A 14,993-nucleotide genomic window follows, 5' to 3' on the forward strand; every position below is an offset into this window, starting at 1 on the left:
TAAGAAAATCTAAATATTGCACTTAATAAATGATGGTATATGAGTTGTTCAGCAGTGCTGGAAGACGTATGCAGTAAATAGGTAAAAGTAGCAACACCACAGGGTAAAAATGATATATAATCATATGAGTCTTTTATTATTATATATATTAAATTATTGGAATATTGTTCCTGAAACATAAACATGTGAGCAGCTCATTCACATTTAAGTCAGCCTCGTAAATTTTTGAGTAATCAACAGTAGTTCATCATATTTTGTAAGAATTTGTTTATAAAATCTTTATCTGCAAAGTAACTATACAGTTGCTGTCAAATAAATTTGGTAGAGTAAAAAGTATTTCTGAAATGTAGTGGAGAGCATTTACATTTTGTCATTTGGCAGATGCCTTTATAGGCGACTTACAAGCAAGGCAATAAAATCAAGTATTAGAGGACAATGACTCGGAAAGAGCAGTGGTACAAATCCTCAAGTAGCTGCCTGAGTATAAGTACAATGAGAGAGGAGCGCTACACAGAATATATATTTTTTATTAATTATTAAAGAAAGAAATGACTGCAAGTAGACAATTGCGTAAGAAATGCCATAAACAGGTGTTGAGCTGAATTTTCAAGCGTTTCTTGAATGCACCAAGGGAGTCAGCAGACTGTATGGAGCTCAGTAGGAGTAGAAATATACAGTCGCATTAAACTTGTATTTGAAGTAACAAGAGTATTTGAGTATGCTTTGTAATCATCAGTACAAAATGGTCATTACTGTGTATTGCAGTTGTCATGTACTCCACCGAGTGGCAGTATGACACTGTAGAAACTCTTCTCCGAGTTTCAGCCTCCGTCAACACCTTGAGGTCAAAGGCTGTGTGTCAGTTTGGAATCATTCCGCTCGACTGCTTCGTTGTGCTGGATTATGGACTAAAAAAAAAAAAAAAACCCAAACAGCAGGATGCCAATCTGTTTAATACTTTACATTGTCTCTCTGCTGGTCGCTCTGCCTGGCAGGGGGGAAATGAAATCACTGGCAGATAAGAGAAAGAGAGAACACATCTGTGTAAGAGCAGAAATAGCAAGCAAGGGGAGACAGACGAGGAGAGGTAAAGATGTGTGGAAAGATCTTTAGAGTGTGTGCGGAAAAGTTGAAGAGATTGAGTGCGGTGATAGATGGCAGATATATGGCGAGATAGTGAGAGGCAACAAGCAGACAAGCGCAGAGAGACGGAAAGTGCACTTATGGAGAGTCTCCGGGGGCAGCCAGACAGATGGGTGTTTAAACTGTCAAAAAGAGAGATGGAAACTCTCCGCCAGCCTCGAGTCTGTCAGCCAACCACAGAGAGTGAGAGAAGTTGTCCGTCCGGTCACTCAGAGTTTAATCTCGGCTCAGTGGGAAGTTCTGATTTCGTCAGACTGAACCCCCGTGCCTTATCTAAGTACCTCTCAGTGGAGAGACAGGATGGGAAAAAGGAGAGGGGGGGGAAAGTAGAGAAGGCTGCAGGAGGAGGAGGATTTGCAGACAATGACTCTTTGCCACTGGGGCAAAGTGGTTGAATGAAGCCGGGAAAGACAAAGCCCAGTAATAAGCTGGACATATGAGAGACAGAGAGGGGTTTAAGATCATGCAGCAACAAGGCTGTGATGTTCTCCTCCCAGGAGTGTCCCAGAGGATTGGGCAGGCTTTTGCTGCTTCATTTCCTTCATTCACCCCCCCTCCGTCACCTCTTGAGTTCCCTCTTCGCTCTGCTACCAGTGCGTATACGCACGCATTCGCACGTGTGCAAGCAAGCACAGCCTTCTTTTTTTTTTTTTCCTCCTCTGGAGAAACACAAGCTTTTACCTATAAAAGCTTCACCATCTTACAACTCCTTCCCCACCCCCCCACTCCCCTCACCCCCACACTCACAGGTCCCCATCCTGTCCTCCGTTTGTTTACTTACTCCCTCCATAATGCAGGGATTAATTTCTCAAAGCCGATTTGAGCTGCGGCACGCTTCGGCAAAGAGCGGAGAGCAGAACTTTTGTGCTGGGGGAAGTTTCCCCTTCACACTAGCTTAGAGGTGGACTGCTCTCCCCTTTATGCCGCTCGCTTTAATCTTCACACGGAGCAGAGGGAGCGAGGGATAGAGGGAGGACAAGAAGGGGAGAGGGCTCTCAACACACAGCTGGGAATCGCTAATGTCTTTACAGAGGTGTCATCTGCTTTCCCATGTGCCTCTTTGAAACCTTGTGCTTCTTCCTTTACCTCTGTGGCATTTATTCCTCTTTCGTTTCTAGACTCCTTTTTTTTTTTAAGAAGTTTTTGTTCTTTTTTTTTTTTTTTTCAACTGCCAAAGTTTCTTTTATTATAAGGTTGTACGTTATAGTTCAGATCCTAATGGTTCAGTAAAAGCTGTGTGGTGCTAAAGGGTGGAGTATATATGAGGCCAGGGCTGTGACTAAGGATTATTTTCATTCTTTATTAATGTCAAAAGTATTTTTACAACTAATTTAGTTTACAAAAATTTTGAAAATGGTGAAAAATGTTCATCACAAATTTCTGGCGCCTAAGACGACATCTTCATATTGCTTGTTTTGTCCGAACCAACAGTCCAAAAACCAAAATCTATTTCATTTTTGCAAAAAAAAAAGAGAAGAGTGGCTAATCCTCCAGATTTGTAAAGCTGGAACCTGCAAATTAAGGATGCAACTAACGAGTATTTTCATTTTCAATTACTCTATCAATTATTTTTTGATTAATTTTAGTCATTTAGTCTGTAAAACGTTCGCTACAATTTCTAAGAGAGCAATTTCGCAAACCAAAGATATTTCATTTTAAATTATATAAAAACAGAAAAGCAATTTTAATCAACTAATTGTTTCAGCCCTCCCTCAAATGCTTGGCATTTTTCCTTGATGAATGACTATTGATCTGCTCTCAAAATTGTCGTCAATGATCTAATTGATTAATCAACTAAGCAGGTCTTCAGCACTAGAGGCCTTATTCTTGGGCTTGATTTTTGGATTTTAGGTCATACAATCAATGCATTTTTAAACCTGATTTGCATCACGCTTGCTCTTGGAAGAATCCCTCCCAGTCTCCCCGTCCCAGTCTCATTTACAGTGAATAAACAGGCAAATCTGATTGAAGCTTTACGCTCGAACCGTGAGAAGCCTGATAAAATACCAACTAACACAAAACCCCCCCCCCTCGCCACTGAGCAGAGTTACTGTGGGATATGTTGTTTGCATACTAAGACATCACACTCAGACTAACAGCATTTATTATTTTGTACCACTAGGGAAAAGGGGGCAGATAGCAGTTGATTAAGCCCTCTATTCGGTTCATTTAGCATGTGTGCAGCTGCTAAGATGGCTCATGACCCAGAGCAGGCAGGAGTCAAGTGTCAAGGCTATTAGGATTTCATGATTCCTATTATGTAGATTAGAGCCGGCAATATATTTTTACAGCTGTATTCTTGATTTTAGTATTTATTTTATATCCAATATACAATAGTCATTGCATCATTTGTGTGGTTGTTCATTTAAATAAATGCGTTTCTTTAGAGCAACCAGTTCTGGGTGTTACAGTTTTCTAACCCTGAATATTGATGAGCAAGACATGCAAATAAGTTTTTTTTTTTTTTCTTTTCTTCATCACATTACGTCTCAAATGTGAGTTAGAAATCTATGATAAGCCTCTGATAATGAATTACCCAAATCCAGTGTTACTGCACCGGGAGTTCAACTGCTGCTTAGCCCGGGTCTGCTAAGCAGCAACTGAAGGAGGTGATGTTTGATTGCGTGGGAGGTTTAGAAAGCTGCAACCAGCGATGGCTCAGAGATGAAACTCATTAAGTCTCAAACTCCAATCCTCAACTCCAATAAGACAGTAATATAAAAAGTATGGATTGCTGCTGCAGCAACGGTGTATGAAATAAAATAAAATAAAAATCTGAAATGCATGCCCGTACATTCACATACACATAATATGCACACAAACACACAGTATTGTGCACACACTCTGACCCATGTGAGCAGGCGTAGAAGCACGTACCGGCACACTCACTTCTGCACACCCACACAGTTGCCCACAGCAATCCCAAACCAAAGTTAATTTGCATTTACAATAATTTCCCATATGCTCAGCGCTGATCTAAAGGTGGGCGTTGCGTAATAAAACAGTAAGTAATATAACCTCAGTCCCGGAGAGAGAGACTTAATAAGTTCACACGATAGAGCTGAAAGAGAGAGAGAGAGTGAGTAAGAGAAAACCATGAACTCCAGAAGAGGGCTTGGAGAGGTAACTGAAAGTTGAATTCTGTTGTAAGTGGATACCAGGCATTAAGTGCTAACAGATAAATACAAGGGGCCTAGGTAGCCTTAAGGTAAGAGAAACAAGTAAGCTCTAAAGGCCGTTGGTTCGTTTCTTTGCACCAGAAGGGAAGTTAAAGGGTACAGGGATAATTGAAAGTTTATCATATTGACCCCATCCACCTTTGTTTACAGTATCAGCTGCTCAATGCAACTGCTGTGTTCTCTGTAGCAGCACTACTACTGATAAAAAACTCTGCAGGGTACTTTTAAACCAACACTATCTCCATGCCAAGTAAGAGAGATCTTTTTGTTTGTGTGAGCTGATCGTTTAGACAGCTGTACAGCAAGTTTTTCTAGGAGAGAAGGCAACATAAAAAAAAAAGTATAATTTAAAATGTTTTAGATACCAATACATGCTGAATGCTGATTTTTTTTGTTCGTTGTTCTGACGCTGTACTTTCAAATGTACAAAAACAGATTTACAAAAAGGAAGCATCGGTAACAACAAGGTTGATATCTGAGGTCTGAATTTAGTGGAATTACTGTTTAGTTAGTAATTGTCATTCAAAGGTTTGTAAACTAGTGTCATTTTTGAGTTGAATTGTTAAGATTTCAAGAGTATCGCAAAACTAGCGTTTCAAATGATAATACTTTTTAACTGTAATGTTACATGTGGTAGAGACCAGTATGTTGGTTGAACTTAGCTTCTTGCAAATACATTATCTGTGTATATTTTGGCCAATAAGTCACAAGAAATGTCAGTACGGTGATACAAAAGTATGTTTCGAGGTAATTTAGTGTTGCTGTTAAGCGTTTTCCCACCAGGACGCACTGAAATTAATATTACTATACTTACTATACTGTAATAAGTGGTTTTGATTTGAAGTTCACATTAAATCCCAAACAGAAGACGAGGAGAAAAGAACATTTGCTTATATTGGATTTTTTAATAACACATTTCAATATTGCAACAGCCATCAGAATTTCTTCTAACAGGTAAAAATCATCAAAAACTAACAAAAAAAAGAAACTTTTTTTTTTTCCAGTTTAATATTCCAAACACCAGTTTCTTGGCTATGGCCCTAAATTCAAACAAATAAAACCCTTACACAGTGAGCAGATATTATATTTAACACATTGTTCTTCAAACAAATTATAAAAATAGATTTAGCATTTTCAAATACATATTTACAGTATTAAACATCTATCATAATGGTCACAGTAACAGAGAGAGGGGATAGAGCGGGGAAACAACTCAAGTTTCATTCATCGTGGTGACGAGGTCCAGTTTGTTGTGTGCTAGTGACTGCACGTGTGTGTATTTGTTCGTAGGTGTAGGTGTGTGTGTGTGTGTGTGTGTGTAAAAGGGACCGTCGGAGTGTTTCTTCGGGATATGTTAACATGTGCGTGGAAACATCTATAAAGGACATATGAGTTTATTTATTTTGACAAAACGGTTACAGAGAGGAGAGTACAAGGAGAAAGAACGAAAAACTCATTTTGTACCAAATACAAACCAGTTACAATATTCCAGTCAAAAATGTATGTACCTTTCATCGTGAAGCTGTATGATAATTAAATAATGCCCCGATAAACTTCTTCCTTTAAGTCTCCTGTAATTGAAATAGGACAGAAAAAGGCGAGGGACGGATCACTGTACAGAGAGAATTCTGGGAATTAACTGGGAAAAAAAAGTGCAGCCACATACAGTACTATGGCAGAGCGTGATAGTAACAGTAAATTAAACATGATAATCCAACAGCGAAAAAAAAAGACATCTTAATGACATTCTGTAATACTGAATCCATACTGCAACACACACATTGTAATTATACAGCAAATCCAATGATAATGGACCTAAAATTAACTGTAGCAGATCCAGTGTTCAAGAATACACAGATACTGTGTGCTGACAGTAAAAATCCCCCAGTGTTCCTCTCACTTCCTGTGTACAAAAACAACAAAAAATCTGTTTAGTATAAACTCACGGTCATATAATAAACTAACAAATATTCCAGGATGTAAACCAAAAAACAAGACAACTGCTTTGAGTAACTTTTTTTTCTTTTTAAATACTATAAGTTAAATAAACCTTCCTAACCTCCTTTCTTTTCTGGAGAGGTTTGTGTTAAACATAAATAAATATGGATAAATATCTGACTCAGGCCATCTTCCAGAGTCGGCCTGAGTTCTATACAGAGTATTAAACGTGGTAGTGAGAGAGGCTTTGGAGAGGAGGATTGTGTTACCAAGACGACATCCGGGCTAAAAGGGGAAAAAAATTTGATGTTTTCGATGCACATAGAAAGACAACTGGAGGGCACGGAGGGGATAAAAGAAATATGGTGGAGAGTAGCGAAACAGACAGCGACGTACAACAAATTAATGAACAAATCAAACATGTTTTTTCAACCCTTCGCTTTACAATTGTATCCTGCAGCTTTTGTTTTACCATCACTAGCTCCGAAAAAACAAAAAGCAGGCTGATATTCCTGAAAGTACAGTATATCATCAACCCACAGCCAGTGAGTACACGTTATATGCTTTATTCAGGACCGCACTGTAAGTCAGCCCTGTTCGTTTTAGCCTTTTTTTGATGCCTCATTCAACTCTTGACATGGGACAGCTCAGTCTTGTTAACGGTTTACCACTGACAGCTGCTACTCTGAAACTGTGGTTTACCTTCCAGCCATGTTAAATCTTCAGAAATGTTCATTTACCGCCCCAATGTGAAAACAGCTCTGACGTATGACGATATGATTCTGCGTCCTCGTTATAAATCACTTCCTGTTTGATGTGAAATCAGCTGGCGCAGAAAGTCATTTTTTGTCAGTCTCATTCCAGGCCAGTAAAATAGTTCCTGGCTTTGTCAGTATTGTTTCTGAAATGTTGTGGTAAAGGGAAATTCCACCCAAAATGTATATATGTGTCATTGAACACTGGTCCATAAGCGGTGTGTGTTTGCAGCGTAGTACATCTCTGCCTCTCCTGAGGCTCGGAGGTCAGCGTCAGACAGAGCCCGTTCTAGTAGAGACAATATGTCATTTGTCTTTACGCACTGATCCAGAACCAGCGAGATGCAGCTGACACAGTTATTGAAGGTCAAAGTGCAGATAGAGGTCACAAAAAGAAAAGTCACATGACATCACTCCTCTGCTACCCCCCCCTCTCCCCCGATCACGACAGGAACGCTGCTCGTCTCGGGAGGGGACTCATAGAAAAAAAGGAAGGAAGGAATCAAGGAAGGCATGAGGAAGTGTGGGAAGGAGGAGTAAATAGAGGAGTGCAGTTAGCTGAAAGATCTGTTCATCTTTCCTTCAGTCTGGAAGAGCTCTCTCTCTCTCTCTTTCTCTCTCTCTCTCACTCACTCCTCTTCTCCACCCCATCATCATCCATCTGCACGTATGCGTGAGTCTGCAGCAGCAGCGTGAGACCGGGTGTGTCGACTGTTTCTTAGACCTGCACACCGCGACCGTGCATTTGGATGACTTGGGCTCTGAGGGTCTGAATGGCAGCCAGTATCAGCTTCTGGTGCTCCAGGGAAGTGATGCCAAGGCTCAGCACATCTCTGTGAACACGGAGATTAAGATTTACCAAAATGAATTCAAAATTTGTAACATTTATTTGTAAAATGTGTGTCAGTGGGGTGGAAAATATGTTTCTAATAATGTCATCCTTAGGTTTCCAGTTGTAAATGGTGCTGATTTTATCATTTTTTATAGAATTAAAGTTTTATTTCACCAACAGTTGTAATAATTTCTTAATCATTTCTTGAAAGTTTCCTGGAAATAACCATGTAATTTGGTGTTAAGTTTAGAGAAAGTAGTAACAATGTTAGTTGTGTTGAGTTGCTGAATTCTAGAGAAAATTCCTTGAAAGAGTTGCTCAATTTAAACAATTTACCAGTAAAAAATGTTGGGCTAACCTGCTGTGCACTGATTAAAATACTCCAGGTTAAAGGGAAACTTTGGTATTTTTCCAACCTAGACCCTATTTTCCAATCTTTTTGTGTCTAAGTGACTAATGAGGACAACAGTTTTTGAACAATTGGTCCGGTATTGAGTGAGAGCACTTCAGCCGGCAGCCATGAAATTGGGCTGCGGTGTAATCCGACGGGGCAATAGCACCCCGTCAATGTACGTTCACTAAAAGTGCTTGTTTTTGCCACCGACAGGCTCAGATTGTTATTATAAGTGTCTGACAACATTATGGAAAGGACCATACAGAGAAATAAGGAGGTCTTGCTCAAGGAGAGTTAAGTTGTTGTCGAAATCAGCTAAATATTCAGCCATTAAATCTTTTAGATAAAACTAAGCTATCGTTTCTGTATTCCAACACAACAAACTCCTCACAGCACTCCTCTCTCCGACTCTGTCATGGCTAAATATTTAGCTGATTTCGACAACAACTCAACTCTCGCAAGATTGCAGAATGTGACTTCTCCTTTAGAAAGACACAACAGACACTTATAATAACAATCTGAGCCTGTCAGTGGCAAAAACAAGCACTTTTAGTGGACGTACATTGACGGGGCGCTATCGCCCCATCAGATTACATTGCAGCCCGTTTTGGTGGCCGCCCACTGAAGCTTTTTTGCTCAATACTGGACCAACTTCAGAAATTGTTGTCCCCATTAGTCACTTAGACATAAATGGATGGGAAAATAGGGTCCAGGTTGAAAAAACACCTAAAGTTTCCCTTTAAACTAGCTCAGCATTTAATTGGAATTAAATAATCAGAAGTGTACCAATTGAATACTGTCTGTATTTCACCTAGAATTAATGCGAAATTGCATTGTTCTATCCAGGAAGCCTTGCAGAAAATAATCAGGAATGTACAGACCTGTAAAATAAAGCAGTAACAAGCTGTCCATAATTTTAAATGTCAAATGAATTGGAATTATCCAGAAATTCAGAAATACAATAAGACTGATGTCTATCTAGTACATGTATGGAGCGTTTACATCTGAATGATGAATGGTTACTGTCAATTACAGCGATAAAAGATTAAAAAAAATAGTGGTACAAAGTGTCTGACTAATCACTGGTGAAGATGTTGCAAGTTAAATGTGAAGTTAGACCCCCATTTTATATTTTGTTTTTTTTCCCTATGCATCTGTCACTCAAAGACCCTTTTTAGATGTGGAAATATTATCTTTAATTATCAAGAATGAAAAAAGAACCATTTTCAAGAAAAAAAAGTAGGCATTATCCACTCCACCCAGTCATTTAATTATTCATGCAGTTATCTCTTCAATTATTTGTTCTTATTCTTTGCCAGCCTCTCTAAAACAGGAAATGAAAGGTTACAGAGACAGAGCTACTCACTGTACAGTCATTCGTGCCACAGACTCCAAGTAGCAGTATCCCGCAGCAGTGAAATTGTCCTTGTATCGGCCCATGTCCACCGCATCCAGCCACTCTCCTACTGAGTTAAATGATGGGAAGGAAGGTAGAGGCCTCTCTGCTAGCGTAATGGATGAACTCAGGGTCCTAAAAGAGATAAAATACGGTTGAATGATCAGAGATAGGAAATTTACTGAAATGTAAACAGTCAGTTCACACAGAGAGACTGTACACAGCCCATTTACTGAGCCTATATATCACTTGAGCTTACCTGCGTGCCAGTGTGGAGGAGCCAATGCCATCAGGTGAGCGAATGCTCTTGCTGAGGGCTGAGTGGATCTGGCTGAAGCTGGGTCTCTCTGTCCTCTCCTTCTGCCAACAGTCCAGCATCAACTGATGGAGATGTGGAGGGCAGTTAACCGGAGCCGGCAGCCTGAAACCATCCTCGATGGCCTTGATCACCTATATCATTTACACCAAGAAAGGAAAAGGAAATCGATAACATCAGGTCACAAAATCTGGAATTAGTGTTGTAATTTTCTATTTCTTATATTTCAATTGGATTAAATTCCCAAAGAGCATGACTTTGACTGTAAGGGCTGTTTGGGGGAAGTGAATGAGAATGTAGAAAAATTTCTGTCCTACTTAAAAAAGTTGAGTAAGGTATTTTAAAACATTTTTCATTTACAATGGTGTTCTTCAGTTGACATTAATAGCAAACTTTGGACAGTACAGGCAACCTCGCCAACCTTTATGTGGATAAATAAGAGTGGAAAAGTGCTGGTGTTTTCATTTTCTCTTCGCTAATTACACCTCCTACAACGTTCTATTGCACGGCTTTGCTTTTTGATAATTGTGCTTATTTTGAGGTGGCGTCCTTTTAAGGTCACCTTACGAGCCGGCGCCGACTGCATAATGAACCAAACTTTAAAGAGCAATATTGCTTGCCTAAACAATATGAACTGAATACAAATCTGCAGTGAGGACTTGACAAAAAAAAAAAAACTACAACTACTACAACACTAAAGTTATACAGCAAATACCCAAACATTATCAGACAGAAACGAAAGGTATACCTGAAAAAACTGAACAATATGAAATCTTGCATGACTGACTGCCTTTGTGGATTGAAAGGTCACTTAACAGGATATTCAGTGTCACTTAGTGTTACTTCACAGGATATTTGATGGGGTATCACATTAGCTGCGCTCATATCAGCAGAAAATTGTATTATAACGTTTTAATTTCCTATAATAAAATATGTTGTAGGCCTGTGGATTTAAAAACCAATAATGGCTGGTTTAAAGTAGAGGAGGAATTACACAAATGAAACAGACTATAAGAGTCAATATTTTCTCAAAGCTGATGTATTACTTTCAGATCTATATTTATATTCTGGGGCTCTTATCTTCTACCAGTCCTTTATGCAGCCCCTCAGTTAAGCCTCTGTATGAAACAGGCCGTTTTAACTCCTGTCTCTTAAAGGCCCGCCTCCCGATGAGCCCACTCTGTTCTGATTGGCCAGCTTCAGGACACTTCCTCCCGATTCGGAGGCTTCGTAAACAAACAGTAGTAGTAGGATTTCACTTCTTTTTCCTCTTCTTTACTGGAAATGGAAACTTCAGTGCATCTGTACATGTTCACGGCAAAATCGGATCCAAAATATGCGAGTGGACAATGCGAACAAGACGTGGAATAACTTTAGCAACAAAGACTATGGAACGGACGTCTGTTTGTGGGCATGTGCGAATGATATGATGTCATCACAAGGAGGAAGCAGAGGTAACATTGCAAATGAAGCCTAGCTTTTGACATTTGTTTTTGTTTTAGACCTTTGACCATATTTCACATAGACATTTGACATCATAACAGTACAAAAAACAACAGAAAATCACAAATGTCCCATTTAAATGCTCTTACGATACCCTACCCCACTCTAAAAGATGAGCAACTAAATACAATATGAGTCTTAGAAAATGATTCATCTCATCTCAGCGTTTTTCATCTACTTCTGTGAAACCTCACTGTCTTCAAATAGCAGAGCATAAAAGCATCCAGACTTCCTCAATGTTCCTCGCTCCTCCATCAAACTAATGTCCCCATTCAAAAACTATTCACCATAACACCTCACAAGAGATTTCCTCTCAATATGTCTGGGGACATGCAATCCGTCCTCCTCCTGAATCACTCTAAGAAATACAATCTCCTGAAAGGAGGAAATAAAGTCAGAGCATAATCACAAAAATGACATCCATCAGCAGCATTATTTCCTAAAACACTCTCTTCTCTTTACCTAAACTCACCCACCACCCCGCTCCGCCATCCTCTCGGCCCCTTAAGCTCCTATCTCACTAAAGAGCATTCATAAAATGCTTTTCAGCATTTGACATTTTCCATTTAATCAAAGTTGGTAGGTAAAGGGCACGGTGGATCACAGGTGGACAGGCCAACCAACAATTCCGTTATGATATAATGTATCAATTTAAAGTGGATTAATATCCCCGGCGCTCTACAAGCTTGACCTTTGCCCTCGCAATTGGAAAGTTTGATAATATGAACTACACTGAGAGGAAACTTTCTGCTGCTTTGTGAAAAGGGCACTGGTGGGGGAAAAAAAAAAAGACTAAAAAGCTTACTATTCTTGTGCATGCCGAATAACAAACGCATAGTAATTGTGGACATTCAAAAATGGAACATGTTAATAATCTGTTGCTTTTTAACTACGCACCTGCCTGCATAAAGTGTTGGCATTCTTTTATGATGACAGTAATTTAAGAGGGCATTAGCATGATGAAGCCTTTGGACTTGATGAACAATAATGACTCTTAAAATGATCGCCATCTTCTGTATTATTTTTCAGTGCTCTGTGTGTTGTGTGTTCAATAAAAAGTAGTCACAATGAATAATCTGCTCCCTGCTGCCTCTTCTGCAGACTTGCATCATACTTTCAGCTGCACTTTAGAGGTATGACTTCCTTCAAAAACTAGACCTAAAAACCTTTTTTCTTTATTATATATTGAAGGAATAAGAGGTAGGAGTGACGACAGCAAAATAGAGCACCCACCCACGCTGACTTGGAAATAATAGGTTGCTTCTGACAAGGCGCCTGGGTCCTATCGACTGGACAATCTCTTCAACCCTTAAAATAGCAAATGCTTTACATTTCCCAAAAGAGGCTGAATTTTTTTTTTTCTAGAGGGATTTTCAACACTTTTAAGAGCAGGATGACACTCGAGGACAGGCGGAGGCCACTGGAAGGGGGTCAATGCGTCCTTATGAGAAAACAGGATTGGTCATGGAGCTGATGCAGACTTAAAGAGGGGACTTAGGCCCGGCAAAAGCTTTCAGAGGTACTGTGGCTTCTTGGCTTTCTGTTAATAAGATCCAAGCTGGCTATGGATAGAGTTCACTGATAAAGAGAATCAGAGGGAGGTGAAAAAGAGAGGGAGACTGGTAAAGTACAGATATTTAGTAAAAAAAAAAGAAAAGAAAACAGAGGCAGGAATATAAAGGAAATAACTGGAGAGATTAATGGAAAGCACCGTCCTATCTTTCTCCTTTCTTATACACACTTACATCCTGGTTGCCCATATCCCAGTAGGGTCTCTCTCCATAGGACATGACCTCCCACATGACAATGCCGAAGCTCCAGACATCTGAGGCTGAAGAGAAGCGATGGTACTGGATGGCCTCCGGAGCGGTCCACAGCACTACACTCTTCCCGCCATGCTGGATGTGATGTGAGAACGGGAGAGGTAAGACGTGGAGTAAAAGGGTGCAGAGAGTTCACAAAAGTAAAGCTTTAATATTCTCTTTGAAAAGCTTTGAACATATTTTCAGTAGATCAAAAGAATATTTAGAGGCCTGGATTCACCTTGAGTGGAACCCAAAAATATCCAGGGAAATATAGTGTAGAAATTGATTTTTTCTCTTTTTTTTTTACCTTGAAAGCTTAATTGTATGACCTCAAGTGAACCTGACATGACTTGTGTTAACTCATATTTGGTCAAATCTCATTAAAAATGTCACCTCTACATGTGTGAAGTGCTTACCGATGGGAAGTTAAGGGTCATTAATGAGGAAAGTAGAACATAAAAACACAGAACTTAGTATTTCCAGAAAAATAAACATGGTTATCTCTTACCAGTGTGGTGTAGATAGCCTCTATCTTGTCCTCCTGAAGAGGTCTGAAGCCAGACACCTTGCAGCCCAGATTGGAGTTAACCAACACCTGAGAGTGGGAAAACAAAGGGATAAGCATTGGTTATATTCAGACAGGAAACAATCTCAGTATGAGAGCTCATCACCCTGGTGGGCAAAGCTCTTATCACACCGGGGACAATTGATAGTCTAAAAGAACAAGTGTTCCTGTTCATTTTCTGCAATGTGACCACTGCATTTGCAGTTTGACAGACGGGCTCTTTTAGGGGACAAACAAAACAAACAAAAAAAAAAAACCTGGACGTGACAAAACAATTTTCTTGTCGTTTTCAGCTTCGTGTATTCCTCTAATAAAAACCTACAGGCAAGTGATTGTCAAAGATGTTTGCAGACAAGGACAAATTGTATTCTATAACCCACCTGCAAAAACCTGCCTGAGACATACATCACCCTACACCCTCTCTGCTATCATCTCTTCCCACCTGCTCCCTTTACCTTGTGTGCGGCCAGCCGTTTGTGGACGAAGCCCATTTCGGTGAGGTACTTCATCCCTGATGCCACACCAGTCAGCATATCCATCAGCTGCATTACACTCAACTGGCCTTCATGTTTCTGAGGTTAGGGGCGGCAAAAGGAGAGGCAGAGAAGAGGTAGAAAAGGGAAGGAGCGGAAAAGAAAGAAATGAAGAGAGAGAGAGGATAACACAGAGGGGAAGGAGAGACAGTATATAAAAAAAGGATAGTAACATGAGCGTATAGTACGTAGTGATCCAAAAACACATCTGTTACTACAGTACAATGTTGTGCTCACTGAGCTGAATCTCTTTATTTGGAGAATAAAAACAAACAGGACATTAATTCATATCATTATAAACCACGCCGCAGTGGTTCAGAGAGCAGAGGGGCACAAACAGTTTACAGAAGCTCTTTGAGCAGAAACACTCCATTTGTGTGATTAATTATGTACCTTTTCCTTATTACTCTAATAAGCATTAGAATAATAAGTACTGTTGCTCTAGGACTGTCATATATTAGTAAATTTAGGATCATTATTATTACAAAATGTCTTGCAATATTGTGCGCAAGAGCTCAAAAACAGAAGATAACGGCTTTATTTTGGTATTAGACAAATGCAAAAAAAAAAAACCCAAAAAAACACTTTTGCACATAAGCTATATGAATACATACATATATATTATACAAAAGCT

At 39.6% G+C, this 14,993-nt stretch overlaps 1 protein-coding gene across 1 annotated transcript in view; it reads right to left on the reverse strand.

Moving 5' to 3' along the window:
- Nucleotides 1-5,207: 5,207 nt before the first annotated feature.
- The window catches only part of LOC122969699 (ephrin type-A receptor 7-like), a 154,523-nt gene continuing 144,737 nt past the window's right edge, over nt 5,208-14,993 (reverse strand). Inside the window, exons 13-18 of the mRNA XM_044335620.1 lie at nt 14,282-14,398; nt 13,770-13,856; nt 13,202-13,354; nt 9,897-10,087; nt 9,608-9,772; nt 5,208-7,848 (exon numbers count right to left, since the gene is read on the reverse strand). Coding sequence (XP_044191555.1) covers nt 7,734-7,848; nt 9,608-9,772; nt 9,897-10,087; nt 13,202-13,354; nt 13,770-13,856; nt 14,282-14,398 — 828 coding nt within the window. The 3' untranslated portion in view covers nt 5,208-7,733. The remainder of the gene's footprint in view (nt 7,849-9,607; nt 9,773-9,896; nt 10,088-13,201; nt 13,355-13,769; nt 13,857-14,281; nt 14,399-14,993) is intronic.

Source organism: Thunnus albacares, chromosome 19 (genome assembly GCF_914725855.1).
Source record: "Thunnus albacares chromosome 19, fThuAlb1.1, whole genome shotgun sequence".
In the NCBI taxonomy this organism is placed as follows: domain Eukaryota; kingdom Metazoa; phylum Chordata; class Actinopteri; order Scombriformes; family Scombridae; genus Thunnus; species Thunnus albacares.